The sequence below is a fragment of the Trifolium pratense genome, linkage group LG2 (genome assembly GCF_020283565.1).
Source record: "Trifolium pratense cultivar HEN17-A07 linkage group LG2, ARS_RC_1.1, whole genome shotgun sequence".
NCBI classification, from domain to species: domain Eukaryota; kingdom Viridiplantae; phylum Streptophyta; class Magnoliopsida; order Fabales; family Fabaceae; genus Trifolium; species Trifolium pratense.
The window spans coordinates 10,782,487-10,800,366 of record NC_060060.1 but is presented as its reverse complement, the minus strand read 5'-3'; the positions used below and the strand labels follow the sequence as shown (position 1 = coordinate 10,800,366).

Genomic DNA, 17,880 nt, shown 5'->3' with positions numbered 1-17,880 from the left:
TAACAAACGATCTGTGTTATTTATTATTCTGTCGTTTATTACTTTATTTTATTCAGCGTCTGTCTTGCTGCAGCACATGCTATAGCATCTTGTGCAGCATTGTGTTCACTACGTGCCAGATTTCAGGTATTCTAGATGATTCACTCTAGATCTTTCATGATATTTTCTAATAGAAATTTAGTAATGATTTGTTCTACTAGCTATAGTCTAGAAAGTTCTACAAATGACTAAGAGTGTGTTTGGATGAGGAAATTTTTTGAGGTAAAGTAATGTTTTGATGGAATTCAAATGATTTGAGGTGAATTCCATTGTTTTGATGGAAATTTGAAGAATTTTCAAAATGATGAAAATTTATGAAGTATTTTGTTCAAGTTAAATTTAGAGAATTTCAAAATGACACCTAAAACCAAAGAATTTGAAATTCATTCTTCTCTATAAACTTTTAAAAATTACTAATTGATAGAAAAACCTAAAATTATCCGAAAAACCTAAAATTGACGATAAACGCTAAATCGGCCGAAAATCCAAAAAATCGGCAAAAAAACCTAAAATCGGCCAAAAGCCCAAAAATCGACTATAAACTCTAAAATCGGCCGAAAATCCAAAAAATCGGCAGAAAAACCTAAAATCGGCCAAAATTCCAAAAATCGACTAGAAACCCTAAAATCGGCTGAAAACCAAAAAAATCGGCCAAAAAATCAAAAATCGGCCGAAAACCTTAAATCGGCCAAAATCCAAAAAATCGACTATAAACCCTAAAATCGGCCGCAACCCGAAAAATCGGCAAAAAAACCTAAAATCGGCCAAAATTCCAAAAATCGACTATAAACCCTAAAATCGGCGGAAAACCAAAAAAATTGGCTGAAAAACCAAAAATCGACCGAAACCCAAAAAATCGGCCGAAAACCTAAAATCGGCAAAAATCCAAAAAATTGACTATAAACCCTAAAATCGGCCGGAACAATCAGCAGAAAAACCTAAAATCGGTCAAAATTCCAAAAAATCGACTGTAAACCCTAAAATCGGCTGAAAACCCAAAAAATCGGCCGAAAAACCAAAAATCGACCGAAAACCCAAAATCGGCCAACATCCAAAAAATCGGCCGAAGAATCTAAAATTGTCCCTAAACCCAAAAACCTCACCCGAAAACCTAAAATCGACCCAAAATCCTAAAATCAGTTATAAACCCCAAAATCGGCCGAAAAACCTAAAATCGACTATAAACCCAGTTTTCGGCCGATATTAGGGTTTATAGTCGATTTTTGGGTTTTTCGGTCGATTTTAGAGTTTATAGTCGATTTTTGGGTTTTTTTGCCGATTTTAGGTTTTTCGGCCAATTTTTTGGGTTTAGGGTCGATTTTTGGGTTTTCGATTAATTTTTTGGGTTTTCAGCCGATTTTAGATTTTATAGTCGATTTTAGGGCTTTTGGTCGATTTTAGGTTTTTCAGCCGATTTTGTGTTTACTGTCGATTTTAGGGTTTTTGGCCGATTTTAGGTTTTTCGGCCAATTTAATGGTTTTTCGGCCGATTTCATGGTTTCTAGTCAATTTTAGGTTTTTCAGCTAATTTATGGTTTTTTACTGATTTTAGGTTTTTCCGCCGATTTTTTCGGCCAATTTAATGGTTGATAGTTGATTTTATGTTTTTTGGCCGATTTTATGGTTTTGGCCGATTTTAGGTTTTTCGGCCGATTTTTTTGGTTTTTCGGCCAATTTTTGGGTTTAGGGTCGATTTTATTAAAATAAATAAAATTAAATGAAGGAAATTCAATTACATTATCCAAACAAAGAATTTTACAATTGATGGAATTTCAACACTTTATCCAAACACTAGAATTTGAAAATCAAGGAAATTCAATTGAATCAATTGAATTGCCTAGTATTTAAAATCCCTTGAATTTCTAAAATCCCTCATCCAAACACACTAGTATCCAAATCCCTTACCAACCATAAACGTGTTTTGTCAAAAAAATATATACACCAATACGTGTACTATGAGAAAAACTTGTAGGCTAAGCTAAAACAAACAAAAGTCATCGAAATGTTTGCTCTATTATAATTGACCATACTTCTAGTTTACTTCATATGCTTTCTTTCTCGTTCAATCTACAAAACATTTGATTGATTCATTCCACAATAACAACAAAAAACAAAACAAAACATTACTTTTGTTGTTGCTTGGTTTTGATCTCAATAAAGTACTACTATCTGTCATGGCGGATCTAGTTAGTGGAGGTGCTGAAGAAATGGTGAAATATGTTATTAAAACAATAAAAAATGGTCTAGAATTTGGTTCCACGCTTCAAACTGGTATAGAAACTGTGAAAGCTTTGTCTCCTTTACTAGAAAAGATCAAAAGTTCCACTTCCAACGATTTGTTGGATCGACCTAGAGATGAAGATATAGTAAGGTTAGAGACGAAGATAAGAGGAATTGAAGAGCTTGTAGAAAAAAGCAAGAAAATAAAACGTACTTGGTGGAAATCGTTTTCTTTTCCACGTTACCAAGCTAAGCTTCAGGAGAAAGATGAGGATTTGCAGAGACATTTAGCTGTTCATGGTCAAGTGATGTTGTTGGCTAATGTGACTGAAATTTTAAATATTCTTAAGAATATGGAAAATTTGGGTCAGAATCAAAATAGGGGTTTGTGTGGTGCTCCTGAAGCACCTCATTGTATGGGAATGGATGATCTTTTAACTCAGTTGAAGATTGAAATGATGAAGAAAGGTGTTTCTGTACGTGTTTTGACTGGTTTGGGTGGATCTGGTAAAACCACTCTTGCTAAGAAGCTTTGTTCGGATCCTGAAATCAAAGGTAACAATTCTTTTTTACTTGGATTGATTTATTTGATCTTATTTACTCTTGCTAAGCACTTGTGAGATAATCAATGTCATCTCATTTGGCATCCAATCATAAAAATATTTAAACAATATTTTCATTTCACTGTGTTCCATTTGACTTCATTTCAATTCAATACAATACAATCATTCTCTTTGATTTAGAAAGTTATTTTGTTTTTGACTAGGCAAGTTCGGTACAAACATCTTCTTTTTTACCATCTCAAAAACTCCCAACTGGAAGATCATTGCACAGACGCTATTTGAATACTGTGGACGTCGGGTGCCTGAGTTTAATAACGATGAAGATGCAATTAACCGACTGAGATCTCTGCTCAGTGAAGTTGGTACAAATCCAATATTATTAGTCTTGGATGATGTTTGGCCTGGCTCAGAAAGCCTTGTTGAGAAGTTCAAATTTGATAAAATGACAGATTATAAGATTTTGGTGACTTCAAGGGATGCATTTACAAGATTTGGCACCCCATGTAAGTTGGATCCACTTGGTCATGATCATGCGGTGTCCCTTTTCCGTCACTTTGCTCAATTGAACGAGAGCAGCTCATACATGCCTAATGAAAATCTTCTCCATGAGGTGCTTTCTCTTCATTCCAACTAATTAGACATGATTATATGTGACAGACAAGATAGAAATTTATGTTTCTTTGTTATGTTAAATCTTCTAGTATGGGATATAAAAATATTATTTATGAATAAAAACAACCTTATTAGTTTCAACTGACTAGGGCTTTGTTTGGACAAACAACTTAATTAAGCACTTAGATTAAATGTTTATCATATAAGTGCTTATGTATAAGTTATTTCTATAACAAAAGACAAAATAAAGTCAAGTTATGGACATGTCATAAGTTGTTTTCATAATCTCTCTCAAACAACTCACAAGTGCTTATACCAGTAGATAGTTCTGATAAGCAAATCAAAATAGCCCCTAGTTAGCATACAACTGTATACTATAGTTAGCTACGTAAGCCTTGATGTTACTGATTTTGCTTCTATGCACAGATAGTGAAAGGTTGTAAGGGTTCGCCGTTGGCGCTTGAGGTCATTGCTGGATCACTCTGTCAGCAGCCTTTTGAGAAGTGGCAAAGTATGATGGAATTTTTTCAAAATGAATCCATTCTGGAGTCTGAGAGCTATTTTCCCAATAATACGCCTGACACTGACTTGCTCTATCGCCTTCAAGAAAGTTTGGATTCATTGGAGGATAACAATAAAAAGAACTGCTTCATTGATATTGGCCTATTTCCTGAAGACCAGAGGATCCCTGTTACTGTCCTCATTGATATGTGGGCGACACTGTATAACCTAGATGAAGATGGCAAAAAAGCAATGGCCATTGTCCATGATTTAAACACTAGGAATTTGATTAATGTCATAGCTACAAGGTAAACAATATATTTTGGTTTTTGTTATTATAAAGCAAAGAAGTAAAACTATTCTATAAAATAGATTAAATTATTCCCTCGGTTACTAAATTAAGCTGATTGTACAGGAAAGCTGCAACAGAAACAGACATGTACTACAATAGCCGCTATGTCATGATGCATGATCTCCTCAGAGACCTAGCGATCCTTCAAAGCAAGGGGAAACCATTTGAACAAAGAAAAAGATTGATCATTGACTTGAATGGAGATGATCGTCCCGAATGGTGGATAGGATCCAATCAGCAAGGAATGATTAGTCGTGTGCACTCATTCGTAACTGGATTGTTCGTAAAACAGAAGCAACTAAAGGTTGCTGCCCGTATATTGTCTATATCAACTGGTATGTTTCTATTTCTAAATTGATATAGAAATACTCATTCATTTTCCATGCATCATCTCATATGCTTATTGTGATATATGATGTTTTTTACAGATGAAACATTTTCTTCGGATTGGTGTGACATGCAACCTGATGAAGCTAAGGTTCTGATTTTAAATCTTCGGTCTGACAATTACTCATTACCGGATTTCACCAAAAAAATGAGTAAACTGGAAGTTTTAATAGTCACAAATTATGGTTTTCATTGTTCTGAGTTAACCAAGTTTGAGCTACTTGGTTTTTTATCAAACTTGAAAAGAATAAGGTTGGAGAAAGTTTCTGTCCCTCGCCTATGCATATTGAAGAATCTGCAAAAACTGTCCCTTCATATGTGCAATACAAAAAATGCTTTTGAAAGTTGTTCTATCCAAATTTCAGATGTTATGCCAAATCTAGTGGAGTTGAGCATTGACTATTGTAAAGATTTGATTAAAATGCCTGATGGGTTTTGTAACATAACCAAATTGAAGAAACTCAGCATCACCAACTGCCACAATCTTTCTGCAATGCCTCAAGATATTAAAAACATGGTGGATTTGGAAGTGTTAAGGCTTTGTTCCTGTTCTGATTTAAAAGAGATGCCAGAATCTGTTGCAGGCCTTAACAAGCTACGTTGTCTCGACATCTCAGACTGTGTGAGTCTTCCAAAATTACCGGACGATATCGGTCACTTGCAAAAGCTTGAGAAGCTCTCCATGAAAGGTTGCTCAGAGTTGAGTGTATTGCCTGATTCTGTCATCTATTTTGGAAATTTAAATCACGAGATGCATGTGATCTGTGATGAAGAAGGTGTTGCCTTATGGGAACAGTATCCCAACATTCCCAATATAAAGATATATAAGGCTGAAGTAGAAATTAACTTAAATTGGCTTCATGGAACTCGTTCCTGAGTATTGGTTCATGTAGATAAAGTGACTTGAAGTCATGTTGATACTTGTAAACAATGTTGCTACTTGCTACACATATGTTTTCCTATTTATCATGTTGTCCATTTAACTGTAGTGATTTTTGTTGGACTATACTGTAATATACATAGTTGAGACTTGAGAAACATGTTAGAGCTCAACAGATAGAAAAATAAACTAAGAGAAAGGTGAATGAAAAAGTTTATTACAATTCTCGTTGGATACACTTTACATAGGTATAGGTTTATTTTTTTGTTTGTATACAAAGTGGAAAACACCACTGAATTTCACGCACACAACTGTGGGATCTCAAGTTTGAACCTGGGTGAAGGCCTCAAACTTAGCAAAAGGAATTCATAGCATTTTCAATCTCATTTCCCATAGTTGATAGAATAAGAAACATACTCATAATTGGCCTTTAAAATAAAAATAAAAAAACTCATAAAATATGTTTGGATCGATGAAACATTGACTTTATCGTTTCCTCATTACCAGCTTTTGATAAAGATCTACCTTCCCAAAAATTAATTTTCTTCCATACTCTATCTTTCATGAACTTGCCTTGTTTATTTCTCCTGGTCAAAAGAGTCTCATATACATTACCCATGCCTAGAACAATATTAACTTAAAAATCATCTGCAAACTCCAATGATTTTATAACAAATTTCTACTAAAGAAAACCTCAAACTTCTAATAATTGACCTTGACCAGAGACATTTTCATAAATAGACAAGATGTTCTTCAAAATATTACTATTGCAAAATAAAAATATGCAAATAACATGTTGGATAATTATAAAAGCTCTTCTACAAACACGAACGCCAAAAAAAATTGCGATTGTAGGAGCTCTATAAACTAATACTTAATCACTAGTTAAGAAATTTATTTTTTTTACACATAATTAAGAAATTTCATTGTTTAATGTTTATGGATAGCTTGTACTTAGTATAAACGCGGTATTAAACTATTAGAAGCAACTATATAACTACCAAGTAAGTTCCTTAAAAAAAAAACTACCAACTATGTACCGCCAACTAACCATATACGGATATACCGTATACGTGTTTTTTGTCAAAAAAAAAAATATAAATAATATATCTAGGTTAATGCTATGGTGGACCACCTTCACAAGTAGTCCACCGTGGACAAGTGATCTATCGAATATGAATTTTACAAAATTCACTGTTGGATTGAAAGTTTATATCGTATAGATCATCCATAAATTTTTTAAAATTTTTTGAAAATCATTTGATATATTGTTGAGACCCATCAAGATTTACGTTATTTAATAAACCGTTAATCTTGATGTGTCTCACTAACATATCAAATAATTTTCAATTTTTCTATGGATGATCTATATGATATAAACTTTCAATCAAACGGTAAATTTTATAAAATTCATATTCGTTATAATGTTATTTGGTCCACTATATTAATACGTGTGTTACGAAAAATAAACCTAAAAAACAATGAATAAACTAAGATAACTTCAAGAAAGACCAAAACTCATGAGTCAACGAAACATTTTTGCTATATAACTCATCATCATCATAGTTTTAGTACTTTACTTCATAATCATATCTTATCTTCCTCGTCCTATGTTACAAAACATCTGATTCAACAAAAAACAAAACATTACTGTTACCAACACAAGAGTTTCATAGTTATGGCAGATCCACTTGGAGGTGCTGTTGGAGCTGTAATGGGAGAAATGGTGAAATATGCTATTCAAACAATCAAAAAAGGTCAAGATTTTGGTCCAACTCTTGAAACCAACATACAAACTTTGAATGCTTTGGCTCCTTTAGTTGAAGAAATGAAAGGTTTCAATGATTTGTTAGATCGACCTAGAGAAGAGATAAACAAGTTAGAGACTCACATAAGAGAAGGTAAAGAGCTTGTAAGAAAAAGTAAGAAACTTACTCTATGGAGGTTTTTTTCTTTTCCAAGTTATCAATCAAAACTTCAGAAGAAAGATGAAGCTCTTCAGAGACATTTAGCTGTTAATGTTCAAGTTGAGAATAGAAAGGATTTGATGGATGTGTTGATTAAGGTGAATGGAATTTTAGAGATTTTGATGAGAAAAGATAATTTGGGTCAGTTTGATGGTGGGAATCAAATTAGGGGTTTGTGTGGTGCTCCTGAGGAGCCTCAGTGTAAGGGAATGGTTGAGCCTTTAAATAAGTTGAAGATTGAGTTGATTAAGGATGGTGTTTCTGTGCTTGTTTTGACTGGTTTAGGTGGATCTGGTAAAAGTACTCTTGCTAAGAAGCTTTGTTGGGATCCACAAATCAAAGGTAACAAACAACTAACTAATTGCTTTGTTTTTGACTAAATTATTCTGTTTGGATTGATTTGTTTTAGCTTATATACTGATATAAGTACTTGTAAAATTGTTACAAGATCGTATGAAAACAACTTATAACATGTCCATAAGGTATTTTCAGCTCTCCATAATAGCTTATGAAAACAAGTTATAGTTTATATGAGAATATTTTGACTTCATTTTATCTTTGGTTATAGAATTAGTATATACATAAGCGTGTATCATGTAAGCGCTTAATTAAGCTGTTTATCCAAACTAGGTGTTAGTCTTGTGAAATTACTTTCTTGTTTAGTTAATTGTCTTGTGTGACATTAATTTGATTTGAAATATGATTTAGCCTGGTCTAGAATACACTCCGAGGGTTTAGCCTCTGGTAGAGGTGGCTGCCTAGGGTTTTTGGGTGAGTGTTGAGTGTGTAGTGATTGATCCCTTACCTTAGAAGCTAAGTCCCCCTTTTATAGTGTCCGCTTATGGTCCCTCCAATCATTGCAAGACCCAAATCCATAGAGGTGGGGTCTCGAGGAATATTCTGTCCTTAGCTAGCAATGATTGGGTGTGGTGCCGACGGTACCATGGAGAGTGGCGCGTGATGGCCGACCAACCCTTACCAAGCTATGTGACTCCACAGGTCTTCCACCCAGTCCCAAGGATCACGAGTTGGGTTGTGACCGTGTCCGCTCCATATGCCTCTGCTGTCTATTCAGCTCTGTCATCCGCGTGTACAATATCAAACCTTATGATAAGGATGGATTGGAATGAGATGGAATTACATTTGCTTTCATTGTTTGGATTGGTAATGAACAATTTACATTAGCTTCTAGTAATTTATAAAAGATAATAGGTAATTCATTTATAGAAAAGTCTTCTAGATGATTGTGGAAAAGTTAAATGAGAAGGCTTTCCGGACAAGGAAAAAACTAAAGATGAAGAAGCTGATTTCAACTCATGAACTGCTGTTATTCAAAATACTCGTATTAATTGCAATTGCTAGATCTATTATATTCCACCAATACTTTTTGATTTAGCAAGTTATTTTGTGTTTGACTAGGCAAGTTTGGTGGAAACATCTTCTTTGTTACCGTCTCAAAGACCCCCAACTTGAAGAACATTGTACAGACACTATTTGAACATTGTGGACTTCGGGTGCCTGAGTTTCATAGCGACGAAGATGCAATTAACCGATTGGGAGTTCTGCTGAGGCAAGTTGGGAGAAATCCAATATTGTTAGTCTTGGATGATGTTTGGCCTAACTCAGAAGGCCTTGTTGAGAAGTTCAAATTTAAAATGTCAGATTATAAGATTTTGGTTACTTCAAGGGTTGCCTTTAGAAGATTTGGCACCCCATGCCAACTGGATCCACTTGATCATGATCATGCTGTGTCCCTTTTCCATCACTTTGCTCAATTGAATCACAACAGCTCATACATGCCTGATAAAAATCTTGTCCATGAGGTACTTTTTCTTCAATCCAACTTAATAATTTATCACACCAATGAGACACAAATTTATGTTTCTTTGCTATCTTAAATCTTCTATAACAGAACATAAACAAAACATTTATGAATAAAAACAACATGATTAGGTTTCAAAGCTGGCAATTGACTAGGGCCCTGTTTGGATAAATAACTTAATTAAATGCTTATAGAATAAAGCTTATCATAAAGTCCTTATGTATTAGTATAAGCTATTTCTATAACAAAAGATAAAATAAACTCAAATTGTTTTCGTATAATTGCTTTAAGTTGTTTTCATAAGATATCACAGAGATCATATGGACATTTCATTAACTGTTTTCATAAACTCTCTCAAACAGACTCGCAAGTACTTAAACCAGTAGATAAGTTCAAATAAGCAAATCCAGATAGCCCCTAGCTAGCATACAATTGTATACTAGTTAGCTACCTGAGCCTTTGATGTTTACTCACTGAATTCGCTTGTATGCACAGATAGTGAAAGGTTGCAAGGGTTCGCCGTTGGCGCTTCAGGTCACTGCTGGATCACTCTGTCAGCAGCCTTTTGAGAAGTGGCAAAATATGAAGGAACGTTTAAAGAGTCAAACTATCCTTGAGTCTAATAGTACTAACTTGCTTTCTCGCCTTCAACAAAGTTTGGATATATTGGAGGATATCAATGAGAAGGAGTGCTTCTTGGATCTAGGGCTATTTCCTGATGACCAGAGGATTCCTGTTACTGCCCTCATTGATATGTGGGCGGCACTGTATAACCTAGATGAAGATGGTACAAAAGCAATGGCCATTGTCCATGATTTGAACACTAGGAATTTGATTAGTGTCATATCTACAAGGTAAACAATATCTTTTGGTTCTTGTCATTATAAAGCAAATGAGTAAAACTATTCTATCAAATAGATTAAATTATTCGTCTTGTTGTTTTGGTTCTTCCCTCGATTACTAAGTTAAGCTCTCGTTGTACAGGAAAGTTGCAACAGAAACAGACATGTACTACAATAACCACTATGTCGTGATGCATGATCTCCTCAGAGAACTAGCGAACCATCAAAGCAAAGGGGAACCATTTGAACAGACAAAAAGATTGATCATTGACTTGAATGGAGATGTTCGTCCCGATTGGTGGATAGGACCGAATCAGCAAGGAATCATTAGTCGTATGTACTCATTCATCGCCGGAATGTTGGTAAAACAGAAACAACTAAAGGTTGCTGCCCGCATATTGTCTATATCAACTGGTATGTTTCTATGTCTAAACTATATAAACACTATTTTGCTACATGAAATACGCATTCACTTGTCATACATCATCTTCTATGCTTATGGTCATATATGGTGTTTTTTTGCAGATGAATCATTTTCTTCGGATTGGTGTGACATGCAACCTGATGAAGCTGAGGTTCTGATTTTAAATCTTCGGTCTGACAAGTACTCATTACCAGATTTCACAGAGAAAATGAGCAAACTGAAAGTTTTAATAGTCACAAATTATGGTTTCCATCGTTCTGAATTAACCAAGTTTGGGCTACTTAGTTTTTTGTCAGACTTGAAAAGAATAAGGTTGGAGAAAGTTTCAGTCCCTTGCCTATGCATAATGAAGAATCTGCAAAAATTATCCCTCCATATGTGCAATACAAGGAATGCTTTTGAAAGCTGTTATATCCAAATTTCAGATGCATTGCCAAATCTAGTGGAGTTAAGCATTGACTATTGCAATGATTTGATTAAATTGCCTGACGGATTTTGTAACATTACCACATTGAAGAAGCTCAGTATCACAAACTGCCACAAGCTTTCTGCAATACCTCAAGATATTGGAAAGTTGGAGAATTTGGAAGTGCTAAGGCTTTGTTCCTGTTCTGATTTAGAAGAGATGCCAGAATCTGTTGCAGGCCTTAACAAGTTACATTGTTTTGACATCTCAGACTGTGTGAGTCTTCCGAATTTACCGAACGATATCGGGGACTTGCAAAAGCTCGAGAAGCTTTACATGAAGGGTTGCTCAAACTTGAGTGAATTGCCTTATTCTGTCGTCAATTTTGGAAATCTAAAGCATAAAATATCTATCATCTGTGATGAAGAAGGAGCTTCATTATGGGAACACTTTCCCAACATTCCTAATCTGAAGATAGAGATGCCTAAAGTAGAAATTAACTTAAATTGGCTTCACGGAACTCGTTCCTGAGTGTTGGTTGATGAAGATAAAGTGACTTGAAGTAATGCTGAAACTTGTAAACAATGTTGCTACACATTGTTTTCCTATTTATCATAATGTTGTCCATGTTAACTGTAGTGATCTCAGATCTGTGTTGGACTGTACTGTAAATATAATATACATCAACGTAGCCTGAAAGATTACTACTCCATGTGTTATTTTAGCATTAGTGTTATTCTGTAATAAGGTAGCACAGTATTGAGGTGTTAAACTATCCCTTAGATTAGTTATGACCAATAATAGATGTAACAGATTATAATTGAATTGTAATAGACTGTAACAACATTTCTATTGTGGTAACTAAATCCTGAATGCTATAGTATTTCTATTTTTAACATATGTTGGAACACTTCAACAACTCATCCTATATTTTTTTTTTTAAAAAGTCACTGATTAAACTTGACTACAATGTTTTAACTGAATACCTAATGAAAAATACAGTGAAATGCAATGAGATGATATAAACTGGTATATAACTAGAGAAATTAACTTCTGCATTGTTTGAACTTATTTTAACAATGAAATAGGATCAAGAAAAATAAGACTTGTTCTATCTCAGACTCTCAAATTAGAGAGGAAAAAGTTGATGAAATTCATTTTGTCCCATTCCAATCTAAAATAAATAGACTAAATTATTCTACAACGTGAAACAAGAGAAAGAATGAAATGTTTTGTTTATGCAAATAAAAAGTAACAATAGAAAAAGACAACTTTTATGTAGTAAAAGGAACAGAAATATATAGCCCACAAACACAAAAATCATTCATCTTAATTGCACTTAACATGCACTGAAGCATAAAGGAGTACAGATTCAGCGATGCTGCGACGGCAATTAGCGAAAAACTAAAGATGACAGACAAGAATAAGATGTACTACATCACAGTAAAAACACGAGAACTTCTAGGTAGAAAGGTTATGAAGAGTATGTGTACATATGCAGGGAAGTTCAAACAAGATTTCCCTTAATTTGTAGGACACAACAAAGGCTAATGTGTATACAACAATACAACGTATTTAATGAGAGGGAAAAGGTAACAGACATTTCCCTCAACCAACAACCCTTTTAGAGTGTAGAAAACAAGTAGAGGTCCCCTCCATTTGTGACATATCTTAATGTTATACACCCAATGTTTGTTCCTCCCCTTTTGGAGAACTCCATTATCATGATTTTAGGTGTATAAAAACTTCATTGACATAAATTCTAAAAATATGTCACTATACACCCTAAATCATAGTAGTGGAACTTTCTTTTGAGAAATACAGCGGATCCCTACACATAAAAAACATGTTGCTCGACTCACAAAAGTGACACTGATAACTGGTGTGGACATTGGCTGTTCCATAAAAGCATACAACATATAAATTAACATGATGAACTTCGTGCATCATCCAATCTGCAGGAAATAGTCTCAGAATATTTTCTTTATCCTTGATGTTGAGAAAGCCATAAAGCTCAATATTAAGCTGCTTCCCTTTTCAATATGCAGTCTCTATGAATATGATGATTAAATTATATGGCATATACAATCTCCCCGCTGCTATCTACATCAAGTTCATAGTCAGAATCTATATCATCCATGTCATCATCCACGTCGAAGTTATCAGATATAAACTGGTCTAAATAGATCCCAGCTGCTGGTACGGTAGCCTCTGAAATTATCTGCATGATTGTATCCATGCTCTGCATGGGTTGATCTGGCTCTTCAAATTGGTTATCCAATACCTTTTCATTCACCAAATCGGCAGGAAGATTCTTCCGAAACCATTCATTTTTCATTATTTCTGGAATGGTGATTCTCTGCCACATTAATATCCAGATTCATAAGATTCAAATAAACAAATAAACTAGCAAGAACAGAAGTTAATAATCCCTATCCTATATAATCAAGAGGTTCGGTTTATAATTTGCAATCAATCAACAATTTTTCCCGTTGACTTGGATCATATGATTTCTTTATATAGTAATGGATGTAGCTATGCCAACAATACATTTTAAACAGTGCTACATATATAGTACAACCAAAGCAGAACCAGGACCTAAAAAATGAAAAGGTATGAGTGTATAACATTGAGATAAGTTTTTTTATTTTACCAACATTAAGATATGTTAAAAGTTCAAAACAGTAGAATAAAATGTTTATAATAAAATGTTCGCTCAACAGCAGGTGGATTGGTAGCAAAAAAAAAGGATCTATTTCACAAAATTCTTCAGGATCTAAATAATCTACCTCAAGTGACATGTACGTAGAAGTGAGTTATTAGAAAATAGAAATTACCTCTGCAGGGTCAAAAACAAATATTCTTGATATAATGTCGCGACAGTCAGGAGATATTTGAACAAAGTCTGGAACGGAATACTGGACACTGAGAACCCTCTGCAGGGAACCAACCAAAACCCGTTGGGCTCACAATCAGATGCGCATAAAGAAAACATGCAAACAGCTTAATATCTGATCAACCTGAATTGTCTTCCGGAAATCCTTCGGATTAACGGGATCTTCAAAGGGGTATGATCCCACTAGCATCACGTATAAGGTTACTCCACATGACCATACATCTGCAACCTGATATTAAATTAATGGAAACATTAAAGAAATCCATTAAGATACTCAAAATACAATCTAGCAACCTTAGCTTAGAAGGACATGAATTGTGAAGATGACAACCACAAAAGAAAGATAGTCATTGTCTAGAGTCCAGACACATCATTTGATGTAGCTTCTTATACCAGTAACTAGCCCACAAATTTTCTTTGCAAATTATGAAAAATTTACTATACAGAAAAAGAACAAGATCATAGACTGAGTACTCTAACCTTTCCATCATACTCTTGCTTCAGCAGTACTTCTGGAGCAATATATGCTGGAGTTCCCACAGTTGACTTTGGTTGCGAATGAAGCACCGAAGACTGCACAATAACATGATATATTAGACTTCTAAGAAATAGCAATTGATCTAAACAACTAATCAAATTATTTGACATTAAAGAGAATACTGAGTGATCTATAGTTGAAAAATCCCAAATTCATTTAGAAAATGAATATGTAGGTGCTTACAAGCCAAATGAATATGTAGATGCAAAAAGTAATTTGGAGGAACAATAGTTTTTGAAGGAGCCTGAATAGTTGTCACAATTCACAAAGGTGCAATAAAATATGTGACAAAAAAATATTATTTAAAGGTAAAATCTACTCGACCACGGAACACCAATCACAGTAAAATACTAAAGTATGTAAAGCACAGAATTCAAACAACAGAAATCTTTATAAACAAAGAAACCCTAACCTTGGAGTATCCAAAATCACAAATCTTCAAATGAAGTGCTGGGTCTCCATCTAACAAAGTATTTTCCAACTTCAGGTCCCGGTGACATATTTGCTTCATGAGGAGACATATTATACATAAGACTGATGTTGAAAGACAATTTATATCATATAGTGGGGAAGGGAGAGGAGCTCAATTACCATTGAATGACAATAGCTGACCCCAGATATGAGTTGTTGAAAGAAGAAACGAGCCTGTAACATACCAATGGGTTAACAAGTTAAACTGGACGAAACTACCGGTAAAAATTCTTCTCGATGAATGATAGGTGTAGGAAAAGTAAAGAAAATTGTATAAGAACCTCATCCTCAGTAAAACGTCCTGCTTTGCTGATTCGTTCAAACATTTCTCCTCCAGATGCATATTCCATTACAATAGCCAGATGAGTAGGGGTCAAAATTACCTGAGTGAAATTTCATAGAACATTTATCATAAATATAAACATCCTCCTCCTTTCAACATAAAAACTTACAGAAATATAAAAACATACTAACCTCCTTAAACCTGACAATATTAGGATGTCTCAGAGACCTGTGGTTGATTATTTCTCTCTTAACATTTTCATCAATCTATAATGCCCAATAACATGATAGGAAAAAATGAGTCTCACACTCTATGAGCAAAAAACATAAAGAAACTAGCAACAAATATTGCACAATTTATTTCAAATTAAAATATCATACTTAAATGAAAAGTACAGCTTGGAACACCAAATTTTGTTTCCTTATTCGCAAATCTAAGTAAGCCTAAAATCTACTCTTACTGCATTTACCACTAGAATCAGTCCAACATTTGACTTTCAAAGTTGAGGCAAATGACCAACTAATTCTTTATATTTTCACTAACCCATATCATGAACCAGCTATTTGAAAAGCTTAATCTATAACATATGTCCCCTCAACAAGAGTTCCTTTTGGGCTTGAAGCAAGGTCAATGAAAAGTCCACCTCAACAAATGAGAAATTTTAACTTTAATTTAAAAGAACAGGTAACAAGGATGGGAAGTCATGGAACTCCATATCACATGATCATAAAAGATATTGCACTAATTAATTATCAGTACATGTGCTTGTCATTATTAATTGATTAGTTACCAATGCTATTAGCTCTTACTTAGGCTGGTAAAAAGTAGCGGATAGCTAATAACGAATAAGCTAGCTGATAGAAGATAAGTCGATGGGTCAAATTTTTAGTGTTTGATAAAATTAGCGGTTGAACTAACTGATAAATATGAAATGTCTTTAAAATATATTTTAAATTAATATTTAATTTTTAAAAATTAAGATAATAAGGGTAAAATTGATAGAAAAAAAATGATAAACCATAAACTCAAATGCTACTTGAAACAGCTTACCAAAAATAAAAACATTATAAACTAGTAAAAAGATGTTATAGTATCCAAAAACCGGGGTTCGAACCCTGCTTATTCACCTTAAAAATTAAATTGACAAAAAAAAAAGCAATAAGTTCGTGAGAAAAAATTGTTACCAAACAAGTCTATTTTGATCATGTGAACTATCATTGGCCTTTCTAGTTAGTTCACTAATTATTTTGATTTTATTACTAGTTATAAATTATTAGTCAGTTAGTAGTTAAGTTTGTTAGCTTTGTAATTCATCATCACCTATATATACAAACCCCCTTTTTTGTATCTTTTCATAAACGAAGAAGTTATTCAATAAAGATTCATACAATCATATATACAGTAATAAATGCATAATCTTATCTGAACAAAAACAGAAAACTGAAAAAACAGGAAACATTTCCCTAATTTCCGCAACAGGAAAAAACAATTCACACTAGAAAACAAAAATGATTGAATTTTACTTACCTTATCACCACGTTCAATATACTTAACAGCAACAAGCTCTTTAGTATGTTTATCTCTCATGAGTCTAGCAACACCAAAATTCCCTGATCCAATATCACGAACGAAATCATAACGATCACTATCGTGCATGATCGGCATATCAATGGTTGCTCCGGTAGACATGGACGACGGCGGAGGAGGAGGATTCATCGAGATCGGAGATAGTGAAGCTTAAACGACGTCGTTGTGGAGATTCCGAGCGAGAGAGAGGGTTAAGAAGGTTGTTGTTGTTGCTGCATTGTAAGCAACATTGTCAACTTTTTATTTTTAATTTTGATTTGTCTTTTATTATGTCACTGTCTTAATGAATTGTTTACTACTATATCTACTAAGCAAAATGCAAGTGGGGTTTATTTTATTGTTTTTATTTTTTATTTTTTTAAGGTGATTTTGTCGGTTGCTTTGGTTGATCAACTTGGTTGGTCATGTGTTACTGTCAAGCCGCAGCCACTTGAGTTGAGAGAGTTGAATTGAATTTCAGTTTGATATTTTTAGATGTTCCTTATCAGAATTGATTTAGTTGAAGCAAGATCATTTAGATTAGAATCATTAGATGATATTATGGGTTTCTGTTACCTTAATTAAGGTCAGAGTCCGATATCTGATTTGGGTATGTAGCAGCATTAAAATAGTTTGTAAATTTACATATTTTACAAAGTTTGAGATTAGTTTTTGTGAGCAAAAATACATGATTTATATTAAAAATAATGGAATTAGATACTGTTACTATTGTATACAAATAGGAGCATTATATGAATTAAAAATATCAAATTTTTATTACATGACTCGTATTTTAGAATTTGCTATTTTGTTTAAGATTCTTAAAGTTTAAGGTTCTCAAATGAAGAGTTGAAATATTTTTTCACGCGTAATTTTTTATATCGTATCTTGACACCTTATATTGAATATTTTCTACCTTGTGGTGAAGCTTTGAAATTTGTGATTTTTCTTCGGCTCTAATGTTCAATGTAACATTTACTACGAGCAAGTATCAACCAAGTTTCAATGATGTTTTAGAGTCTAGAGATTAATTCTTTCTCGAGTTGGTCATGCACATTTTTTACCTTGTTTGCTATCTCTTTTGAGGAGTGCTAAGAATATTCACTTGAAC

At 33.8% G+C, this 17,880-nt stretch overlaps 3 protein-coding genes across 3 annotated transcripts; 2 read left to right on the top strand and 1 right to left on the bottom strand.

Moving 5' to 3' along the window:
- Positions 1–1,962: 1,962 nt before the first annotated feature.
- On the top strand, positions 1,963–5,777 carry LOC123908354 (probable disease resistance protein At5g66900). The gene is made up of 5 exons (XM_045958983.1): positions 1,963–2,814; positions 3,026–3,432; positions 3,861–4,243; positions 4,351–4,622; positions 4,716–5,777. Exons 1-5 carry the CDS (start codon positions 2,214–2,216, stop codon positions 5,549–5,551), a joined length of 2,499 nt encoding a protein of 832 aa, XP_045814939.1. The 5' UTR covers positions 1,963–2,213; the 3' UTR covers positions 5,552–5,777.
- Positions 5,778–7,035: 1,258 nt separating this feature from the next.
- On the top strand, positions 7,036–11,911 carry LOC123908352 (probable disease resistance protein At5g66900). Its single transcript, XM_045958982.1, has 5 exons — positions 7,036–7,863; positions 8,941–9,344; positions 9,839–10,197; positions 10,328–10,599; positions 10,711–11,911. Exons 1-5 carry the CDS (start codon positions 7,233–7,235, stop codon positions 11,544–11,546), a joined length of 2,502 nt encoding a protein of 833 aa, XP_045814938.1. The 5' UTR covers positions 7,036–7,232; the 3' UTR covers positions 11,547–11,911.
- A 535-nt stretch (positions 11,912–12,446) lies between these two features.
- Positions 12,447–17,059, bottom strand: LOC123908349 (serine/threonine-protein kinase SRK2I-like). The gene is made up of 9 exons (XM_045958979.1): positions 16,731–17,059; positions 15,395–15,469; positions 15,202–15,303; positions 15,041–15,094; positions 14,862–14,954; positions 14,392–14,484; positions 14,036–14,140; positions 13,853–13,951; positions 12,447–13,374 (listed from the first exon to the last, which is right to left on the bottom strand). The coding sequence occupies exons 1-9, from the start codon at positions 16,917–16,919 to the stop codon at positions 13,087–13,089; spliced, it is 1,098 nt and encodes a 365-aa protein (XP_045814935.1). The 5' UTR covers positions 16,920–17,059; the 3' UTR covers positions 12,447–13,086.
- Between the last annotated feature and the right edge of the window lie 821 nt (positions 17,060–17,880).